Source organism: Girardinichthys multiradiatus, chromosome 3 (assembly GCF_021462225.1).
Source record: "Girardinichthys multiradiatus isolate DD_20200921_A chromosome 3, DD_fGirMul_XY1, whole genome shotgun sequence".
NCBI lineage: Eukaryota > Metazoa > Chordata > Actinopteri > Cyprinodontiformes > Goodeidae > Girardinichthys > Girardinichthys multiradiatus.
In genome coordinates, this window is record NC_061796.1 from 24,908,154 (window position 1) to 24,932,571 (window position 24,418).

The 24,418-nt window shown below is 39.0% G+C and overlaps 1 protein-coding gene across 6 annotated transcripts in view; it reads left to right on the plus strand.

Moving 5' to 3' along the window:
- Positions 1 to 24,418, plus strand: part of adgrb1a (adhesion G protein-coupled receptor B1a) — a 266,143-nt gene that overhangs the window by 172,592 nt on the left and 69,133 nt on the right. For all 6 annotated transcript variants that reach the window (XM_047360511.1, XM_047360510.1, XM_047360509.1 and 3 more), the window contains 3 exons: positions 9,427 to 9,502; positions 12,583 to 12,685; positions 12,800 to 12,843. In XM_047360511.1, the coding sequence (XP_047216467.1) occupies positions 9,427 to 9,502; positions 12,583 to 12,685; positions 12,800 to 12,843 (223 nt within the window). The remainder of the gene's footprint in view (positions 1 to 9,426; positions 9,503 to 12,582; positions 12,686 to 12,799; positions 12,844 to 24,418) is intronic.

The following is a 24,418-nucleotide window of genomic DNA, read 5'->3' on the forward strand; positions in this document are numbered from 1 at the left end:
AAGCCTCTCCTGGAAGACAGGAAGACACACAAACACACACACACACACTCTTGTTTTACTATATGTAGTGAGGACCATGTGTTGACTCCCATTGACTTCCATTGATTTTCAGTCATTTTCAACCCTTTCTATGCCCTAACCCTGACAATAACCCTAAACCTAACTATTACCAGTGCACGCCTAACCCTAACCTTAACCTAAAGTCAATTCATACCTTAGTCCTAAATCTAACCGTTAGCAAAATAGGTCGTGAGGACCAGCAAAATGTCCTCACTTTGGTACAAATGGTCCTCAATTTGATGGTGAAATCGGGAAAATGGTTCTCACTGTGATTGCAAGACAGGAACACACACACACACAGATTGTGTCACTTAGAACTTAGTAAGAACAATTATTGGTACGTCTTTAAACAACCAATTACAAAGCAAAATCAGAAGAGTAGATGAAGCATTATTTGAATAAAACAATATTTAAGGAAATATTTTCTGGATTGGGAATCAATAACCTTTCTGTGGCAATGATTTGTAATTGTGTTTAATTAGCTTTGTTTGTTTGGTAAAATAATATTCAAGGAAATACAATTATCTGAATTGGAAACCAATAACCCATTTTTAGATAACTGATTCTAAACATTTTAACGAGCTATCACATGCGGTGATGGACTACTAAAATGGCAGAGAGGAATGTCTTGACTCTCAAGAGATGGTAATGAGTCGGATGTGAACATTTGGCCTGTCTGGCACTAGCACTAGCCTTTAGCGGTTGTAGCTAACAAAGGAAGGCTCATAGCTTGTCCACCACTACTTTAAAGTCAAACATGTACATTGAAATTCCATTATTACAAAGATTAAGATGCATATAGGAGTTGACAGCGTTTTATTGCCGATCTGTGTTTAAAAACCACCTATTAAATAAAGTTTTGTCTTAACTTTAAAACACAACACAGAATTAATAACAGGCTTCAAGACAGAGAAGACTGTTCACATTAGCTGAATAGACTGCTAGCACTTAAAATAACTTAGCTTTCGCACCACAAACAAAGCAAAACATCATCATATAAACAGTATTTAAATTGTTTCATCTTAAACTCATTTTCTCTGCCTAAACACCACCTCTTACGTGAATTGTTCTGACAAAGGGAGATTGACGGCCCAATGGCCGCTGGTTTCATTTCAGACTTTGAACAAAGAAACGTTGCAACTACTTTCTTTAGGAGCTTTGGGGGAAACTTTTTCTGAGCTCTATTGCATCAGCACGCAGAACTGCGGTTCTGATACCTTTTTCTCCAGGCCGTGGGGAAAACCACTTCACTCAACGGATTAGAGACAAAGCAGCGGCTGGGAATTCTGTGACACTCTGCATAAACTCAGAAAGACAAGTTTCAAGTTTGCTACTTGGGCAGTGGATCATACATAACTGTGGTTGCTCTCCAACGGCGGGTACTCTAATGTCAGATCGTAGTCACCTCCAGATCCAAGTTTAAAGAATTAGTCCAACTTGCCAGCAAGTCAGACATTCAAGTGCGTTGCCTCTCCTGTCCAGTCCTCTGGGAGATGTGTGGAGGAGAACGAGGTTCATTGGAGAAACTGTTTGTTCAGGGATTCCATGACATCATAGGGATTCCAGCTGTGACTCCTCCCTCCTGGGCTGGGCCAGAAGTAGGTTAGTGTTGCATCAAAAAGGTGCTGAGTGGTTTCTACCAGCATTTTTGTGCACAGTCAAAGTCCATGTTTTTATCCATGGCTGGGGTCACAACAACAGTTAGAGATATGTGGAGGTTAGACTATTTACCTGTCCTTAAACTGGTTCCCTTGAGTTGCAGGACTTTTCTAATCTCCACAAATGTAGCATAATCAGTTTAGCCATGACCAATGTATGATGATTTTTTTAGATTGATTATTCACCCTGTAACCTTGGCTTGTATCCACTTCAATGAAAAAACACAACATCTACATACAAAAGTCTGATGCAATCAACAGTCTCAATTAAAATCTATGATTAAGAATATATTGGTTTAAGGTTTTTTGGATTTTTAGATTAAACAAAATTATACCCCATAAAACTCTTTCCTCTGTCAGGAAAATAACAACCTACCAAGGCTGAAAATTCTTCGTGTTCTGAGACACCAGGCCAGCACCTTCAGAAGATAAGAGTTTGCTTTGAATAAATATATGGTCCCATGTCACCAATCGGACTGTCCTACAAAAAGACAGTTGTATAGATTCGAGTTTACATACTGTGTGTGTGCGTCTTTGGCTACATTGTGGTCTGATTCAGTGCTTTATTATAATTTTTTTACACCATATCACAATTGATTTATTTACTTTAATTACAGACAAGTAGTGGGAGGTTCTGTTTCACAACAGACATGCTACAAAATACCCTGATGTGGTCTATACTAGACCCACAGTAAACCTGTTAAGGTTTGGGATGTTTTAGTTGGGAAACATTAGCTGCTCTGTGAATTGGTTAATCCGCTACATTTCCCCTTTCTACAACAGGCATGACAGATTTTAAAAGATTCTGACTTATTCTAGTCATTTTTTGTTGCTGTCTTTAGAGAACATATCTTCAGCTGAAGTTAACCTCACAGTAATATAATAATTTTATTGTAAAATTACAAAGTATTGATCAGGTGCCTATCCTTCCATACTTGACATATTGACTTCGTTTTTTAGTTCAATGTTGATACCATATACTTTTATCTACACTGAATAAGCAAATGCTTATTTTAGTCTTTATGTTTTGCATCCGTCTTGCAGACAAACTCAGAACTGTTTGAATCACTGGTTAAAATCCCTCCAGATTAGTTCTTGTTGGGCACAGTCAATCTGGCTGAGCATATTGTATGGGGCAGCCAAAGAGTGCATGAACAGGACACATAATACTTCATCCCCCTCACACTCCCACACATCTTGCTCAGTTCCCCCATGATGCCCATGGGAGCTCAGCTGTTGCCTGGGAGCTACTGTCTCTGCATGCTGCCTGGCACACTGCTGTGTGCTTTCAGGCTGCCATATAGTGTGCAGGAGCAGAAGAGTTGGATGTCTTCAGATGGCCCAGCAGATGGAGACGTGTTTTTCTATGGGTGTGTGTTTGCATCTCGTTTCAGCCCAGTGTGTGCCTCTGTTGAGTCCAGTTGTCAAGTTTTGACAAATCTCTTCCCATGCTGCTCTGAAATGAGGAATTTTATGAGAGCTGAAGCCATATTTAGTAGTATCGCAGATTAATGTGGGCCACTGAATTTCACAGTGTCCAGAGTCTATTGGATGAGTTTTCTGAATAGATTATGGCCAGTATGTCAAAGGTAGGTACACTTTATCATCACAAATGCAGTGTTTGGCAAATGTAAATTGTGACAGTACATGTTATTCTTGTGTGGAATGATCAGATGGATGCTGAAATCCATTTGACAATCAAAGTAGCTGTCTGCTAGTATTAACAGTGACTGGATCCTAAAGAACTAGTTTGTAGACATCCCTTCCTTCCAATACAATATGTGGCAACTGCTGTAACAAAACTGCATATAAAATATTTTGTGTGGATCATAAAGAACTTCAAGAGTTGAGGCATAATTGCAATGAAAAAACTTTTAGGATTTCCAAGAATGTCCAGCTACATCTACTGCTGATGAGAGCTCTGTAGAACTTCATAGCCACCTGTGTAGAACTTGCTCAAATTGGCAGTTGGTGGGTGTGACACATCTGCAAGCACAGTGAGAAATATGGATAGTTGCCTTTGGACAAGATGGATGGCAAAGAAGCCATTTCTGCCCAAACAAAAGCCCCATGAAATTCAAGACTTGTGTTATTTTCTCTGAGGACTCTTTGCTGCAGTTGTTTGAGATACATGGAAAAATATTTGTGTGAAGCAAGAACGGTCAGGACCACTCCAGTAAGTTGAAATTGATAATGTTTCGTGAAATTTTACTCCCTCTCCTGCTTGATTAGCCTCATAAATGGTGGATCATTAACTGTAGCAATTTATTAACTGTTTAATTATATTTATGTAATCAAAAACATACCAGTCTCATCAAATAAATTGGCTCAATCCTATCTGTCTGTAAGGTAACTTCTTTTTGCTGGGGAACCTAACCTGCAAACTTCTGTCATGGATTGTTGAGGAGTTGGAGCTAAGAGCAGACAGGAGAAAGGCAACCTCATTTTTTAGATGAACATTTATTGAATGAAAACAAGCAACCTGCAGAATTTCAAACCAAATGTAAGGCATGTTTGAAACACTAAAAATTAATAAATAACCACCAACCCAAAATTATCCAAATAAAAAACTAAGATGCCAAACCAAAGGAGGATCATGTCGCACAACAGTTAGCTGCAAAAATGTCCCGGGTTTGAATCCTAACCTGTGGTCTTTCTACTGGTCCTTCTCAAAATATTAGCATATTGTGATAAAGTTCATTATTTTCCATAATGTCATGATGAAAATTTAACATTCATATATTTTAGATTCATTGCACACTAACTGAAATATTTCAGGTCTTTTATTGTCTTAATACGGATGATTTTGGCATACAGCTCATGAAAACCCAAAATTCCTATCTCACAAAATTAGCATATTTCATCCGACCAATAAAAGAAAAGTGTTTTTAATACAAAAAACGTCAACCTTCAAATAATCGTGTACAGTTATACACTCAATACTTGGTCGGGAATCCTTTGGCAAAAATGACTGCTTCAATGCGGCGTGGCATGGAGGCAATCAGCCTGTGGCACTGCTGAGGTCTTATGGAGGCCCAGGATGCTTCGATAGCGGCCTTTAGCTCATCCAGAGTGTTGGGTCTTGAGTCTCTCAACGTTCTCTTCACAATATCCCACAGATTCTCTATGGGGTTCAGGTCAGGAGAGTTGGCAGGCCAATTGAGCACAGTGATACCATGGTCAGTAAACCATTTACCAGTGGTTTTGGCACTGTGAGCAGGTGCCAGGTCGTGCTGAAAAATGAAATCTTCATCTCCATAAAGCTTTTCAGCAGATAGAAGCATGAAGTGCTCTAAAATCTCCTGATAGCTAGCTGCAATGACCCTGCCCTTGATATAAAACACAGTGGACCAACACCAGCAGCTGACACGGTACCCCAGACCATCACTGACTGTGGGTACTTGACACTGGACTTCTGGCATTTTGGCATTTCCTTCTCCCCAGTCTTCCTCCAGACTCTGGCACCTTGATTTCCGAATGACATGCAGAATTTGCTTTCATCCGACAAAAGTACTTTGGACCACTGAGCAACAGTCCAGTGCTGCTTCTCTGTAGCCCAGGTCAGGCGCTTCTGCCGCTGTTTCTGGTTCAAAAGTGGCTTGACCTGGGGAATGCGGCACCTGTAGCCCATTTCCTGCACACGCCTGTGCACGGTGGCTCTGGATGTTTCTACTCCAGACTCAGTCCACTGCTTCCGCAGGTCCCCCAAGGTCTGGAATCGGCCCTTCTCCACAATCTTCCTCAGGGTCCGGTCACCTCTTCTCGTTGTGCAGCGTTTTCTGCCACACTTTTTCCTTCCCACAGACTTCCCACTGAGGTTCCTTGATACAGCACTCTGGGAACAGCCTATTCATTCAGAAATTTCTTTCTGTGTCTTACCGTCTTGCTTGAGGGTGTCAATAGTGGCCTTCTGGACAGCAGTCAGGTCGGCAGTCTTACCCATGATTGGGGTTTTGAGTGATGAACCAGGCTGGGAGTTTTAAAGGCCTCAGGAATCTTTTACAGGTGTTTAGAGTTAACTCGTTGATTCAGATGATTAGGTTCATAGCTCGTTTAGAGACCCTTTTAATGATATGCTAATTTTGTGAGATAGGAATTTTGGGTTTTCATGAGCTGTATGCCAAAATCATCCGTATTAAGACAATAAAAGACCTGAAATATTTCAGTTAGTGTGCAATGAATCTAAAATATATGAATGTTAAATTTTCATCATGACATTATGGAAAATAATTAACTTTATCACAATATGCTAATATTTTGAGAAGGACCTGTATATGGAGTTTGCATGTTGCCCGTGTGCATACATCGGAGTATCTTCCACTTTCTCCCTTAGTCCAAAAACATGATTGTTAGTTTAATTGGACTCTCTAAATTGCCCTTCGGTATTATGACGGGGAGAGGGTAGCGACAGTGGCTATTGATGGTGGTCAGAGGCGCAAATTGAATGGCTGCCACACTTCTGTCGGTCTCGAATGGGTGGATGACTGATTGTACTATAAAGCACTTTGGGGGACTTGCAATTAGTCAGTTTGTGCATGGTTGATTGTCCTGTGTGCTTCTGTGTTGCCCTGTGACAGACTGGCAACATGTCTAGGATGCACCCCAGTTCGTGCCCAATGATGGATGGAGATAGGCACCAGTCACCCCCACCAACCCCACACAACCATTTAAGGACAAGAAGGAATAGACAATGGATGAATGGATGGAATGAAATAAATATATTATGAAAACATGTGTTCTGATGATTCCATTATTACTACTTCAATTGAAAATGAAAGTTTTATTGTACTTAGTCATTAAAATAACCAATAAATAAACTGTAATACAGTAGTTATTACTTAAAAAAATAAACTAGATAAATATGAAATCTAACTACTTAAAGAAATATTCTGAGGGGAATGGTTTTATGATGATCCTTAGGTGTGGTTTAATTTTCATTTGTGTTTTTGTTCTCATCTTCCTGGTGTTTATTATGTTCTACAAGGTATTGCCAGATCCTGTTTATTTGTCCGTGTTCATTATAGTCTCTAAATTGTTGCCATGCTAGCTTCAATGTTAATTAGTCAATGTTAATTAGTCTTGTTCTCCTTGTGGAACCCTGTAGGTTTCACTGTTCTTCTTTCTTTCTCAGTTCCTCATTTTCAACTGTGCACTAAACATATTTAAAAGATCTTTTACCTATTCCTTTTAAAATTATTATTTTGACATGTATTAACATGCGCTCATCATAACACTTTATCATAACAACTTCATGATCATAAACATTGCATTTTGGCAATCTCAGGACAAAGTCTGTTGAATAGCTTGCTTTGAGCTACTTCAGTCACTTTCAGTAACTGGAAACTTTATGCAAAGTCCAGGTCAGAATAGTGACGTGTTTACATCTGTGCATGAATAAGCATGTCCGACACTAGCTTTTATAGTTATCAATGGCGCAACAATGTTGGAATTTAAGGTTGGGACAGGTCAGGCTTCAAAAATCTGTACCTGGAAAACAATTTTATACATGTTCCAGAAGTTGTTGTTTTTTTATCTTTCATTACCTGAACATTTGGACTTTAACTCAGTTCATACATGCAGCACAGCTCTGTTTATGGTATTGCTAAAGGCCAGTTAATCTTAGCCGCCATCTTGCTACCTACTGATCCATTTTTCATGGAATTTGTCAAAGATTTGGCTGCAAGTGACCACATTTCATTTGGAAAGAACATAGAACCAAATAGTGATTCTTGAAAATTATCTGACAAAAATTATTGTATTGTTTGGAATCATTAAGATATCAAATAAATCACTCATTAATTTAATAAAAGTGTAGTAAAGTGATTAAATCTTTAAATCTAGCTTTACTTTATACATCTCTTATAATATCACAAGGTGTGAGGTATGGTGTTGTAAAGAAGCTGTGAGCATTTATTATGGACAAGTACAGGTCCTTCTCAAAATATTAGCATATTGTGATAAAGTTAATTATTTTCCATAATGTAATGAAGAAAATTTAACATTCATATATTTTAGCTTCATTGCACACTAACTGAAATATTTCAGGTCTTTTATTGTCTTAATACGGATGATTTTGGCATACAGCTCCTGAAAACCCAAAATTCCTATCTCACAAAATTAGCATATCATTAAAAGGGTCTCTAAACGAGCTATGAACCTAATCATCTGAATCAACTAGTTGACTCTAAACACCTGCAAAAGATTCCTGAGGCCTTTAAAACTCCAGCCTGGTTCATCAATCAAAACCCCAATCATGGGTAAGACTGCCGACCTGACTGCTGTCCAGAAGGCCACTATTGACACCCTCAAGCAAGAGGGTAAGACACAGAAAGAAATTTCTGAACGAATAGGCTGTTCCCAGAGTGCTGTATCAAGGCACCTCAGTGGGAAGTCTGTGGGAAGGAAAAAGTGTGGCAGAAAACGCTGCACAATGAGAAGAGGTGACCGGACCCTGAGGAAGATTGTGGAGAAGGGCCGATTCCAGACCTTGGGGGACCTGTGGAAGCAGTGGACTGAGTCTGGAGTAGAAACATCCAGAGCCACCGTGCACAGGCGTGTGCAGGAAATGGGCTACAGGTGCCGCATTCCCCAGGTCAAGCCACTTTTGAATCAGAAACAGCGGCAGAAGCGCCTGACCTGGGCTACAGAGAAGCAGCACTGGACTGTTGCTCAGTGGTCCAAAGTACTTTTTTCAGATGAAAGCAAATTCTGCATGTCATTCGGAAATCAAGGTGCCAGAGTCTGGAGGAAGACTGGGGAGAAGGAAATGCCAGAATGCCAGAAGTCCAGTGTCAAGTACCCACAGTCAGTGATGGTCTGGGGTGCCATGTCAGCTGCTGGTGTTGGTCCACTGTGTTTTATATCAAGGGCAGGGTCATTGCAGCTAGCTATCAGGAGATTTTGGAGCACTTCATGCTTCCATTTGCTGAAAAGCTTTATGGAGATGAAGATTTCATTTTTCAGCACGACCTGGCACCTGCTCACAGTGCCAAAACCACTGGTAAATGGTTTACTGACCATGGTATCACTCTGCTCAATTGGCCCGCCAACTCTCCTGACCTGAACCCCATAGAGAATCTGTGGGATATCGTGAAGAGAACGTTGAGAGACTCAAGACCCAACACTCTGGATGAGCTAAAGGCCGCTATCGAAGCATCCTGGGCCTCCATAAGACCTCAGCAGTGCCACAGGCTGATTGCCTCCATGCCACGCCGCATTGAAGCAGTCATTTCTGCAAAAGGATTCCCGACCAAGTATTGAGTGCATAACTGTACATGATTATTTGAAGGTTGACGTTTTTTGTATTAAAAACACTTTTCTTTTATCGGTCGGATGAAATATGCTAATTTTGTGAGATAGGAATTTTGGGTTTTCAGGAGCTGTATGCCAAAATCATCCGTATTAAGACAATAAAAGACCTGAAATATTTCAGTTAGTGTGCAATGAATCTAAAATATATGAATGTTAAATTTTCATCATGACATTATGGAAAATAATTAACTTTATCACAATATGCTAATATTTTGAGAAGGACCTGTATTTGGGCTGTAGGAGCAGAGGCAGCATGGCTGACTTGTTCTCTCCTATATTCCAGCCCATTGTTCTTGCAGTGACTTAACCATTAAGACTACATCAGCAGTCCTTTCAGCAACGTCTTTTTTGACTTTGACCTGCATGTTCACGATGTCCTTCTGCTTTTCCCAAACAGATGCAGATGACTCTTCAACCTTTGTAACCGGCGTTGTTCTCTACAGAAACCTGGGCAGTATTTTGGCTCTGCAAAGGTAAGACTAAATGGGATAAACTCTTATGCAATTAATCATCTAATGAAAATATTATGGTGCTTTTAAGGGTAATAAATAGTGTTTACATAAACCATTATGACATTTTCTAGATTGGAGTTATTTTAGGATGGTGAAGAACTACTCTTGTCTCTGGTGAAAAAGTATCCCTTTGTGACTACGTCATATCTTTCTTCTCCAAGATTATTATTCTTTACGTATGCATAACTTCTGTAAGAATTTATGAAGAAATAAAGGAAGATATATTTGGGAATGCAGCAATCTTGAAAGACCTGGGCTATTGTTTTAAGAACGTATGCCAGTTTAACACATAGAGACTTTTTTTTTCTGGAATTCTATTAAATTTAGTTTTAATTTCTGCAATAAAAGGAATGTTTGTAGTTTAATCATCATTTTTAACATCGAATACATTTCTTTCTTGTGCAAAGCTCTTTTTAAATATGAATATTTTGAAAGTTTTGTTGGCTATTATTTCACAAAGTATTTATTTATTTATTTATTTATTTATGCTTTGTTTTTAATTACATTATTCCAAAAAAAAAAAATTCTAAAATCTTTAGCAATTTGAATAAAGCAAGGGTTTACATTAATTATGACAAAATTGACAAAATATGACAAAGTATGACAAAACAAATTCTTCATTCAACAACTGAAGATTTATGGAATGCAGCATTATCCATCAATATGTGTGAAATACATTCATTTTATTTTTCATTTTCAATCAGTCTGCTGCTCTGAAATTCAGCTCAATGAAAACAACGAAATGTTACAGATGTAGAAGTATAATAGCTCTGAGTTAGATTTTATGTGTGTTTCAGTAAAGGGAATTTCTGTATGATAATGTTGCAAATAATGCAGCAGTGAATGTGATGGGAAGATACTTTTAAATGAACATACATATCTACATGTAAGCGTGTTTGTGAGTTTAATCAGCCCTTAACAGCTGTCCATGGCTGTCCATTATGATAATGGGCTAAAAACACATAATGTACTGGTAACATATGCTGCAGGAAAATTAGACTCTAATTCCCATCCTCCCCTGGATCTGTTGCTTATCTCTAGATTGCTGTAATTCTTTACATTCCTCTGCCTCATTCTGTTTCTCATCTGTACTTTGTGTTTTCATTCCTGACCCCTTTCCTGTTCTTCCTTCAATGCACCTCTCAGGGAAAATGAGATGAGTCTGAAGCAAGAGACTAGATGACACAAATGTTTAAGTTGACTGATTGCGCTTCTAAAAGCTGAGATAGTGGGCAGAGGACACTGACGATGTGAGTGAGCAGGAAACACTGAGGGGGCTGTTGACCATGTTTGGCCATTTTGTTGCCAATGCTACCAGTAGCAATTCATTTTTCTGATTGTCTTTTTCCACATGATTGATAGTTCATATGAAGGCAGAAATTGCAATGCTCACTAAGTGAGGAGGAAATAATTTGAAATCAAATGCACTAAAATTCATAGAAGCTTTCACAAAGAAATACAATTCAGATTTGGGGGCAAGAAATAATTAATTTTCCTAAACAGGGAAAGGTCTGAACTCTGGTAAGCTCTATGGTCCAATCAGCTTTCCTTCCTGTGTTAAATGTCTCCACAGCAGTCACAATAATCAACATGCCCTGACCTGTAGCTGTGAGCAGATGATGATGCTGCTATTGTTCTTTACTGCTACTTTCAAGATTAGCACTATTTTGCAGATGTTTGCCAATTTATTACAAGCTTAATTCATATTTAATGTTTTGTGACAGAAAAACATTTTGGAAATTAAAAGAACATCATCTAATAATGCTGTGATAGCACAAACAATCAAATTGTGGTTAACAGCTTAAAAAGGTAAAAAATAGTGTTTAAGCGACCAACATTTTTATCCCATTAAAAGAATTTGCTTACACGTAGTTGTCCATTTTAGTTCAGTTTTAAAGCATTTTGGTTTTTTGCGGCACAATAGGCCTTTACTTTTGTCAAAGGCCTCTGTGTAGGAGTTACATGCTCTACCGTTAACAGTTTTAAAAAGCCATCATCCATCACTGGTTCGAGGGTTAAAGGTTAGAAGACCTGAAAAAAAATACAGTTTCAGGACTTTCGATTATATGTATTGTATACATTTAAATAAAACAAAATGAAAGCACCTAGATTAAAAGGGAAAAAAATAAAAGCAAAGTCAAGTATGTAACAGATTTTTAACCCTTAAGACATCCAATATGCCATTTGTTTTTATTAGTACAAGTGTATGTGTGAGTGCGTGTGTAATGCATTTTAGGGAAATGTTCTTTTTATAAATAAACAAAAAACAGTGTAACCCTGTAAACATGCTGGCCTTTAAACAACTAAAATCCCAAAAAATAAAATGAATAATTTTTGTTTTTGTGCATACAGGTTTATATATTTTTAAAGATTTTGCCATTTTTTGTGGTATTTTTTTTTCCAAATAGGACCAAGGCCAGACATTTTTCAATCAACCGTTTTCTTTAGAAATTTTCTGGAAATTATTTTAGTATTTCTTTTTTTTTTCCAATAAAAAACCAAGAACATGACTTCCTTGAGAACACCTGGAAATGTGAAAACAAACTAGACTGCCGTAGTAATCGTTACAAAACTATACAGAAATCATAGACAAAAAAGGCATGATTAACATTAAGAATAAAAACCTCTTAATAATTAGTAGTTTAAAAAATAGACTAGACCAGATGCCCACCTCAAAGCCCCCCTGACACCCCCAGTACATTATGGCTTCTTTTCCACTCAAAGCCCTGGGATTTAGAGCCCCAGGATTCTTTTTATAATGGGGAATTGGGTGCCTTCTGTTTCCATTGCTCATAAAGATGACATGAAACTAAACATGTCAATTTCAGCACTGAAAACAGTGACTTTTACTTTCTATTCTAAAATGCAATAAGTTCGATTAACAATAGCTGCCATAATTACTTAAAAACAAAGAAAAAAACTCATCATGTAGCAACAAAAATAGTTCAGTGGCATTTCATGCATCAGTTATTATTTTATGATCCATTTTACATTGAGCCTGAGGTCATCCTGGTGTATTTACTTTTTTGGTTTTCTTGCAGAAACAGCACGGTCCTCAACTCTAAGGTTTTGACAGTGACCATCAAGCCCACCCCTGCGTCCCTCTCTGCACCCATTGTGGTCGAGTTCTCCAACCTATACAACGTCAGTAAAAAACGTCACTTCTGTCCTAAAGTCCCTCCAGATTTCAAATATCATGTCCTGCTGGATTTTAATCTCCCATTGTGACTAAACAGCTTTTCTGTTCCTCGTTTTTAGGGCACTACCAACCAGACTTGTATATCATGGGATGAGAGCGACAGGTAAAATCTACTTTATTGCTGATTATCTACCAAACCCTGTAGGTTTTGATGTTCTGATGTGAAGACAAGCTAATATGAAACTTTACAAACTTAATCTAATTATGATATTATTTATTGCATTTTAGAAAACTAAAATATCTGTATCAAAATCTTATAACCTCACATTCAAGCGTTGTTTTAAAAAAAGAAGATCCCAGGTCTAAATACATGATTTGAGTTGTATTTTTGACATGAAAAAATATTTTTTGGAACACTATTTTGCCTTGCAAAAGTATTCATTTTTCATGTTTTATTGCCTCACAACCTGGAAATGTTTGAGAGTTTGCACCATTTCCTTTACAGAACATGCCTATAATTTTTAACATGCATCAGCGTGCAAAACTGTTCACCCCTTCTAAAGTAATTTGTAGAGCCATCTTTTGTCACAGTTAAAGCTGCAAGTGGCTTTGGCTATGTCTCTATGTACGTGCCACATCTTGCCACTGGAATTTTTGCCCATTCCTCAAGGCAACACTGCTCCAGCTCCTTTATGTTGGATGGTTTTCACTTGTGAACTTCCTGAAGTCTAACCAGTCAGTCAGTCAGTCATTTTCTACCGCTTATTCCATAGTGGGTCGCGGGGGAGCTGGTGCCTATCTCCAGCAGTCTATGGGTGAGAGGTGGGGTACACCCTGGACAGGTCGCCAGTCCATCGCAGGGCAACACACAAACAACCATGCACACACTCATTCATACACCTAAGGGCAATTTAGAGTGACCAATTAACCTAACAGGCATGTCTTTGGACTGTGGGAGGAAGCCAGAGTACCTGGTGAGAACCCACGCATGCACAGGGAGAACATGCAAACTCCATGCAGAAAGACCCCCGGCCGGGAATCGAACCCAGGACCTTCTTGCTGCAAGGCCCTGAAGTCTGACCACAGATTCTCAATTGGATTGAGGTCTGGACTTTGAATAGACCATCCCAATACATTTAATATGCTCCCCTTAAACCACTGGAGTGTTGCTTTAGCAGTATGCTTCAGGTCATTATTTTGCTGGAAGGTGAACCTCTGTCCCAGTCTCAAGTCACAGGCAAACTGACACGGGTTTTGCTCAAGAACATCCATGGGCTCTCTGTGCTCCCTCTCTGATTAATGCCCTCCTTGCCCAATCTGTGAGTTCTGGTGGGTGGCCCTCTATTGGCATGTTTGTTGTGGTACCATCTTCTTTCCATTAGAAGATGAGGGATTTGATGGTGCTCCAGGGAAACATTGAAGATTTGGATATTCTTTATAACCCCGCTCTGACTTGTACTTATTAACCACGTTGCCCCTGACTTGTTTGGAGAACTCCTTGGTCTTCATGGTGTGATGCCTTTTGCTTAGTGGTCCTGCAGCCTCTGGGGCCTTTTAGGTGTGTTAATGCTGACAGATCATGTGGCACTTAGATTGCACACAGGTGGACTTCATTTCATTAATTGTTTGACTTTGAGGATAATTGGTTGCACCAGAACTTTTAGGGGCTTCATAGAAGAGGGGGTAGATACATATGTAAATGACAGTTTTCTGCTTTTTTCTTTTATATATTTAAATTTTTTTTCATTTCACTTCACCAACTTAGACTATTTTGTGCAGATCCATCACATGAAATAAAGTTAAAAAACATTTAAATTACAGGTTGGAATCTAACAAAATAGGTAAAAAGCCAAGGTGTTGAATACTTATGAAGGCACTATAGCTTAGCTCAGTCCATTGTCCTTGGTTTGTTTTTAGTCCAAGGCCAAGTTGTGTACCCTGTAGGAACAGTCCAATCTGGACATAATTTTGTGAACCTGCAGACAAGTGTTTGGTATGTGAATAATTGGTGTGGCATGGATCTGGTACATTCTGAACTGCCATCAGAGGACACGACGGGCGGCACAAGACTGGAACGATAATGCTGCAGCATTCAAAGTTCAGTCAGAACAGTAAGTGGAGGTGACCATACACAGGGGAGGTATGGAAGATGCATTAGGGTCACAACAGATTTCGCTGTGTCCACAAGTGTGAGCTGCCTGAACTTTTCCAACGAACAACTAATCCTCTTCATATTATTTTTAGGCTCAGTTGAACCACAGGATTCAACTCAGATAAACCATTTTCACTAAAACAATGAGTGACCATGCACTGGTCTGAAAGTGAGAAAAAGAAGACAGAGCTGAACAATAAAAGTGATGTTTCTCACTGGGAAAACAATTTTTGTTTTATTGTGTACTTGACATATTATCCAAATGGGAAAAAAATGCAGATCCCTATAATACGAAGAAGTTTGAACGGTTTTACTTTAAGTAAAAGCTGAACCAGAGCTGATGTTCAAGATTATGCTCAAGTGGCACCAAAACGTTGGTTATGAGCTAGGTAAATCAAGCCAAAGTTAATGACTCTGGATATGTTCACACAAAACCTTTAGATGAGGACTCTTGAATCTGTTGCCAAACCTGAGGTGGAGCAATCTTCCTGTGATGAGAGATAAAAACTTGACACAAAGCTAGACTTGACTTGACTTTACTTAAATCTAAGGGCCAGCGTACCTCTGATAAAGAACTGGCGAGGTGTGGCTAGAGGCACCAGTCTTTTAAGCTGGAGCTTGATGACCTTTGATGGGCAACAAGTGTTTCCTGTCAGCATGAAGATCACACTGATGGTTCCACCTGACACCACCTGTAACCATGACAACACACAGAAGGGAAAGGGAAAACACCACACTAGGGAGGACAGGCGGAGAATAGGAACCTGATTTCCTAACAATTATGGATGTTTATTTTGAATGATTAAACAAAGACAGCAGACCAGCATATATATTTAATAGGCTGCTGTACAGCAGTGCAGGTTGTCATATTTTACCAAGAAGAACTTTCCTCTGCCGAAGCTAAATCCATCTAAATGGAGAGTGGCATCCACTCAGCAGAACAAATAGACATTTTATAACAGTGAATACAACATAAATCTATCACTTTGTCTTAGTTCATATTATTTGGTTTGATTATAAGTTCTGGTAACAGACTTATTGAGAATATTACTATAAAGGAAAAATATAATCGGTGCTCAATGTCTGTTTTCTTAGGATCCTTATGAAGCATACATTTAAATATTTTCATGTTATTTCAGGTCATTCACAGATAATATTTGAATAGTTAAGTGTTGGAGTTCCAAAGCCACAAATATTACAGTTTGTAGTTTTTAATGTGGAGGAGATTATTCAGACACCTTGTTTCCTTTCTAAAGTTCCTTTTGCAAATACAAGGATTTGTATCCCACACAAATTCATTGAGGTGCCCGACAGAGAAAGGTGATGTGCTGGACAGCTCAGCAGCATCACTCGGCCATTGCTGTCACTGCTGCATCACTGAACAAACGTGAAAAATTAAAGGTGCCTCTTAGAGCATCCTTTTTTCGGTTTCCATCCCAAACACATTTTACCATCTGGGATAGGGAGCCACATAGTCAGCTGAAAGAGTGTAAGCAATTAGAGAGAATTAAGGAGAGAAGGAGAATAAAAGAAGCAAATGCAACAGTTCGATTTTACTGCTTCTGTGAGCAGATTCAAAGCACAGCTCCTCCACCACTTCTTCCTAAATGTTCTGCTTCTTTCAGACAACAGATTAGAGTAAGCCTGACTGAGTGGGTTCCATCATGCTAGAAAAAAATAGGAATTTTGCAGCCTTTGTGCAGTGTGGCTTTGGACATTTATATTTACCACACAGCTGTGATCTGAGGTTTACATCAGCTAATGGACATGAAAATCATGTCATATTTTGGCTTTTATTGACTCATGTAATGGTTTCTTTTTTTAAAAGAAACCATACTGCTTTAGGGAAATAATAATAAAAGAAACATGAATCGGGTTTAAATTAATTGAGATTTTTTCTAAATCAACACAGATTATACATATATACGCAACTACACGCATAAGCTTACCTAAATCTTTTAACAAGTTCTCCTAAACTTCTAAAATAGTTTTTTTTTTAAATGGTCATACTTCAAATTACCCTTAGGTGTGTGTGTCTGTGTGCATGGTTGTTTGTCCTGTTTGTCCTTGTGTTGCCCTGTGATGGACTTGCAATGCAGTGCCCCCTTCCACCACCCTCACCCCCAACCCTGCAAGGCTATATGGGAATGGATGGATGGATGGATGGATGGATGGAAGAAATGGTCAAAGGCTACAAACTATTAACGAGTGATTCAGATTGACTCTAGCTGTTATGTTGTCTTTGTCTGCATGAAAAACTGATTTGTTTGACAGCACTCATTGGGTTGGCCAATTCTCAGAAGAATGCACATGTCCAATGAACAGTGATGGTCCACTTCTAAACACTTGCAGATTCCATTGATTCAAACAATTATAAGCGGGTACAAGTTATTCAGATGTGCCACCGATTGTTTCATCTTGAAGAAGACCCAAAGTTCCAATTCAATTAAATTGATTTATACAGCACCAATTCACAAATGTCATCTCGAGACGCTTTACATAAGAAAAAGCTAATTCAGCTCAATCGTACAGAGAGATTCCAAGGCAGGTGCAGGTATTCCAATTGACCTTTGTTATCAAATAATGCACTCAAGTTCAGTTTATTGTTCAAATTAGTTAAAAACTTTTCTATGTAAGGAAACAGATTGCGTCGATTCGTTGATTTTGCAGCATTCCTTCATATTAAGCATGCATGACCGACTAGAGGTCTGAGAGGACAGAGCATAGACACATTAAAAAAACAAAACAAAACTCAGAAGCACTGGTCCAGTAGTACTTTCTATGTTGAAGGAAATGTCTAAAGTTAATGGCAGCAGTAGCTACGTTAGTGGCTTCATCTAGGAGAGAAAGACAGCTGAGCACATAAGCTCTGAGCCTGTTTCTAAGTCTATTGGATGAAAGAGAGCATAGAGTGAGTGACAGTAAAATCTCAGCCACTTGCTATGTTAGGAGAGAGACCAGGTTAAACAGAGCCAAGTCTATCATCTATAAAAGGAAATCATGAAGTTGTTGGCAGCAGTAGCCCAGCCGATGCCTCCCTCCTGGAAGGTGTCACAGCTAAGCAGAACACCAGGCCAGATGTAGCTTCTATGAAGAGAAATAACAGATATAAAAAAACAACAAAACAGAAAGTTAAAAGCTGAAATAACAGCAAATAATGCAAAACTCCAGAGTAGTAGGAGAATTTAGCAGAGTGAGAGAAAGTGGTCATTATGTCCTCCAGCAGCCTAAGCCTGTAGCAGCATAACTACAGAGATAGCTGACACCTTCGAACTCAAATTCTCAAGCTAAATACCTTTCTGAGAAATATTTACTATTTAAATAAGAAATATTTAATGTCAAACAACATTAACATTGAGGTCTTTGGTGAAAATGGTCTGCACTTGTATAATGCTTTATCAAGTCTCCAGAGACCCAAAAGTGCCTTACCCTACAATCAGTCATCTATCCTTTCATACACACATTCACACACTGACAGTGGTGGGCTATAATGTAGCCACAGCTACCCTGGGGCAGACTGACAGAAGTGAGGCTGCCATACACAGGCGCCACCGAGCCCTCTGACCACCATCAGCACACAAGGAGGGCGAAGTGTCTTGCCCAAGGACACAACGACTGAGACAGACAGAGTGGAGATTTGAACCAGCAACCCACCGGTTACAGGACGAACCCCGGTCAAGCATGGGGTGGTGGCAGCAACAGGCTCTGGATCTGTTTTACTGCCAGCCAAAGTGTTGCTTTGGGCACAATTAATAGACTAATCAAGGAGGGAGTCTACTTCCAAATTCTTCAACTTGACTTAAATTAAAAGCCAGATTATTGAAACTGGGACACATCAGGGTGACAATGACACCAAACACACATCAAAATGTTTTTTAAAGGATAAAACAGGCTAACATCAAGCAGTGATGCTGGCCTTCCTAAAGCCAGACTTCACTCAAATGAAATATGTGGACTATGCTTAAAAGCAGAGTTTGTAAGAGAACCTTTTGGATATCATATAGAATAAACATATCCTGTATTGTCCCTTAACGAGGAAATCCAGTTGTACCAGCAGTAAAGCTAAAGACAAATGGGAAGCATGCAGTTTCACACAATGTAAACTATATAAACAAAAAATAAGAAATAAGAGACTGTACAGCAAATGTAAATCGTAAGAAAAAATACTGTACAGTGATTAAAAATAGCATACTCAGATTCAAGAAATGTGGAGCTGAGCTGGATTACTTGAAAAATTTACAAAAATCTTATCTTTGTAAAAAAAAAAAAAAAACGGATTTTACTGCTGTCTTCTGCGCCTACGCCCACAGTTGCACCAGCCTCGGGCCCTGGCCTGCTCCACTCCTGTCGGGTATAGGCCACCACCTCTCACACTTTATCACGTGTAATTGAGAGCCCACTGTAATCTCTGTGCCCTTGGAGATTTCACCAAGACCCTGCGATGATCATCGTGGCTATGGCTATTTTTATGTTTTTTACTTTGTAGAAGAGTCTTCATCTGGTTTGAAGGCAATATAAGACAATAAAGCGAAACCCGTGTTGAGCAAAACGCATTAAAATACTGGTCATAATTTGAATACAGGCTTTTCTTTGACATTTTACAATCGGGTGAATGTTGAATGTTATTAATCGCAGTCGCCTTCTAGCTGTCACCGCTCACTACAAGCTTCGGAGGCAAAACAGTGGAAAAGAAAGCGACAGAGACAAAGCAAGGACAAAAATCCAATCTTGTGTTTGGGAGTTGGGTTGGGGGCTGGAGGAAGACATGTTCTGAGCAAAATTAAAATCCATCTTGGACGGCAGCTATGATTAATGAGTTAATATTTGGAAAAGAAATTGCAGTCTGAGGAGTCGTCCTAGTCATGTTGATAAGAGCTGTGACACTGCTCGAGCCTTCCCTCGAATGCCACTTCACTCTGGAATCGATAACAAGAATATCAGCTTCATCTTTCTGTCCGTCTCCCTGACATTACTGCTTTGTTATGTTCGCACCTAGTCCTGCCTAATGTGCTATAAATACCTGAGCTAAATTAGATTTGGTGTCACCCCAGTGTTGTGTATGCTTTGTCAGGTCCAACACTTTAAAATGATACGTAATGTTGATCATGTTCTTGGAAATGTTTCTCTTCTCTGTTAATGTTAACTGATTACATGGTGGATTTTTAGGGATCTCATATATCTTTATGAGAAAGCTGTCAGTTGAGGGGTGACAACATCTGAGGGAAGAGATGTGTGGGAACTGAAACGTCATAAAGATTTGGATAGATGGTACTTGTCATTGTTCCTAAGACTACTTGCTCTTATGGGTGTGTTTTAAATCTTTAAAGAAAAGGAATGAACATGGGTGAATGCTGAACAACTACGCTGTGACAAATCAGTAAAAAGCTGATTTTCTTCTGAAATGAACAATTGGAATAGGTTCAACTTCCATGTAATTTGTGAAGTCCATCATTATTTTTAATGCAGTACCTTACAATTATTACTTTATTATATTATTTTATAATATTACATTATTTATTAATGTTCAAAGTATAAAGTGCCTTGGAAACGTATTTTTAAACTGCAATGTCATGTATTTGGATTTTACATAACAGACCTACACAAACTAGCACACCATTATGAAATGGAAGGAAAGGATATGTTTTTAATTCTTTCAAAAAAAATCTGAAAAGTGCGGCATGCATTTGTATTCAGTTTCCCTGAATCAAGTCTATTGGGGTATGTCTCTACCATGTTTGGACATCTGGAGGCTGAAGTGTTTTCCCATTTTCCTCAATTGGACTTCGACTAGACCATTCTGATACCTGAATGTGCTTTGATCTAAATCATTCCATTGTAGCTCTTTACATATGTGTAGGGCCATTGTCCTGCTGGAGGGTAAACCTCCATCCCAGTCTCAAGTCTTTTGCAACTTCTAAAAGGCCTTCCAGGATTGTCCAGCGGTTAGGTGCATCTAGCCCCAATACAGGTATGAACCCAAAGGTTCATACCTGTATTTCTTCTATAGGTTTGCTGTGTTCCCTATACTGCTTGTGGCAAACTCCAAATAAGACTTCTCATGACTTTCTTTCAACAGTGGCTTTATTGTTTGCCAATTTTAATTAATACATTTATAAATAACTACGTTATTAATCCCAAGGGGAAATTCGATAGTATAGGAGTTTTTATTGTCCATATTTCTTCAAAGAGTCATCCTATTCTTTCCATGTTCAGATGATGGATTGATGAGAGCTATGTGAGATGTGCAAAGCTTGGGATATTGTCTTAGAAGCTAACCCTGCATGAAACTTCTCCAGACCTTCCTCCCTGACCTGTCTGCTGTGCTCCTTGGTTTTCATGAAGCAGTGTTCTCTAATGTTCTCTATAACAAACTTCTGGGACCAGAAACAGAACAGCTGGATTTATATTAAGACTAAACTACACACAGCTGGACTCTCTTTACTAACTAGCTGACTTCAGAACATAACTGGTTGCAGTGGATTGTATTTAGGGATACAAGACTAGATTGGGCTGATTACAAAAGCATGTCATATCTTTTTTGTTTTGCAGCACTAGAGGCCTTAATTTTTTTTTATTTTCTGACAGTAGGCAGACAGGAAATAGGGGGAGAGAGAGGGGAAAGATGTTCGGCAAGGGTCTCCAGTTCCAGGTCTCAAACCCGGGACGGCTGCTTCGAGGACTATATCCTCTATACATGGGTCACAGGCTTAACCCCTACACCACCAGTGCTACACCCACATTTTTTGCATCTTTAAATGTAAACCATTTTGAAAACATATCATGTACCTTTCCCTTTATTGGTCTATCACATGAAAACTAACTAAAATACATTAAAGTGTGTTGTTGTAAGGTAACAGGATGTGAACAAAGATAAAAGGGCATAAATACTTCATACTTTGGCAAGGTACTATAATTTAGCCTTGTTGATGCTTACCCATATTAAACAAATATGGGACAGAACCAGGACCCAGCAGGTTAACGTCTAAACACTGGAACTCCAACTCACTTTGAGACACTCTCAGAATCATGCCATTCTGGGCTATGGCCTGCCACATGGTACTACATAGTGAAGATTCCCTCCAAAATTCAATCTTTACCTTTGAATTGTATCAAATCATTAATCACACCTTCATATATATTCACTCCTTCAAGAATCATTTTATATGTTTCCTCTGTGCTGGCACACTGCTCTTTATCCATGTGGCCTTTACTTGGCAGAGGACATCCTTTCATGCAGGGCTGCTGGACCAGCACCTAAATCATCCAATTAAACGATGAGAGCAAAAGTGTCTGCAAGCTACTGTGTGCCTCACAGAAAGACTTAATCACTTCAACAGAAAAACTGCTCTGTGTCCTAATAAATCGGATTTCAGTTAGAGGTGAGCTGCTAATGTCAGCACCGAGTCGCCTCCTGCTGCTAAGAAGCAGAATTAACAACATCCTTAACACATATCCTGAAACCATTATTATTATTTTCAGCAATATTAGACCTTACAGATTAACTGACGTGAAGCCACCTAATGCCAGGTGCTGTTTAGGTCACCTAAGCAGTGAACGTTATGTAGAATCAATCACTACAAAAATACTTTTTAATTTTACATATCCAATAATATAAACTTTAAAATAACAGGAACAAGTTGTTTGCCATGTAAAGATATAAATCGCTGAAGTATTCTTCCCAGCAAGTGCATTCACTCGGCATTTGTGTGCACTGTCCTCTCAGCCTCACTCTTCCTTCCTTTTGGCAGGTGGTCTTGTTGCTTCTGTATGAAATGGTTTATATTTATTTTGAGAAGATCAAGAATCTTAAAAATTGTATTCAGTGTTCAAGCTTCTGTTTTGTGGCTCAATAGTTACATTGATGTAATAGTACTGTGTATGTATGACCTTCAACCATTTGGACTATTTGTGTGTCGATACATGGATTTGGGAGTTTGTGTGTGGGTGAGTGTATGTGTAAAAATAAGTGTATTTGTGTTGAGTGGCTGTATGTGTGCGAGTTTATCACCTGGAGGTGCACAGCTGTTAGAGTAGTGAGAACAGTTGAAGGCCTGCAGCACTCAGGACCCAGGAGCAGCAATGTGTAGGTAGACACGTCCCTGGAAGGCTGAAACAGTCCTAGTCATCACCGCAGGGCTGCCATACCCTGGCTGCACAACTATTTTTTCACAGCCACAACATAGGCAAAAATCCATGGTAAGTTTAATATTACGTTTTATAGGATAATTACATAATAGTTACTATTACTAGATAATACATTAACAGTAAAGGTAAATTGGAGCCTACATCCAGCTGGTCAAGGCTTGAGAGCGCAGCTCACTGAAGTAGGTCACAGTGCTGACTGCTGGGTGGCAGTGGTGAGTGCTGCCACCGAATCCGCCCCGGAATATCCGATTCAGCCACAGTGGTCAACATTGTGTACTAAGTGTTTTTGTTTTCTCTCATGGATTTTCTATTACCGCAGACGATAGAATGAACGCTGGTCTTGACCACCACACGCAGCACAACCCATGATTAAGCAAGTTTTCCCCACAGTTAAAATGAATGGTCTGGAGTTTTGCTTCAATGATCACGCTAAAACAACAAAAACAGGCTGCAGCTGCCACCCAAGATGGTGATCATGAAGTCCGGTCACATGACTAAGACATCATGTGAAAACACCCCATTGATAGAGTAGTCTGAAATTGTTGAAAATTGACTTATTAAAGCTCTCTCTATGTCAGAGAATAATTTATTTTGACTTATTACAGATGCTAGTGGCTCAATGAATACACCGGACAGTGAGTGAGAGCGTGGACAACATTGTGTGATGCCTCCTTTACGATTAAGGCTCTGAGAAATCCAGTTGTTTGTTTTCAGGCATGCATTGGGTGAGAAATGAAGAAAAAATACATCTAAACACAAATTTATGTAAACAAGCAAATATAAATTTTCTATTAACCTTGTCAAAAGCCGCCTCTGCTTCTAATAAAACAATTAACCTAGATTTATTTTGGATGTTGTAATACTCTATTAGATTGATGACTTTTCCTGTATTATTTATAGCATACCGATTTTTATCTTTTCAAGCCTTGTGGCCAACATCTAGCAGATGATTTTAAGATCTTCATTTATAAGTGATTTTGGACAGTAGCTAGATGGAAGTGTGGGATCTTTCTCCAGCTAAAGGATAAGATTATTGTTAGCCCAGTTCATGTTTGGAGAGAGTACAGAAGTTTCCTGAATTTCTGTGACCATCCGTTGGAAGGTAGGGGTCAGCAGTCCTGGAGCTTTACCATTAGGTGTACTTTTAACTGCTTTACGCAGTTAATTTGCTGCAAAAGGTAACTCCGCCACTTTTTTCTGATTCAAATAGGAGTCCACCTTGAGATGCCCTGGCACATGTTGGAAACCAGCTTCTCTATATGGTATGCATGAAATGTCTGGACATCTAAAAAAAGATTTAAATTAATAAGCATTCTGTCAAATTCCCATGTACTACTATAATGTGTGGAAATCAAGCACCCTACAACTATCATACATATTACAAAAAGACAATCAGGATGGTAAATAATGTTAAAAATGGAACACATTAACACTGTTTCTA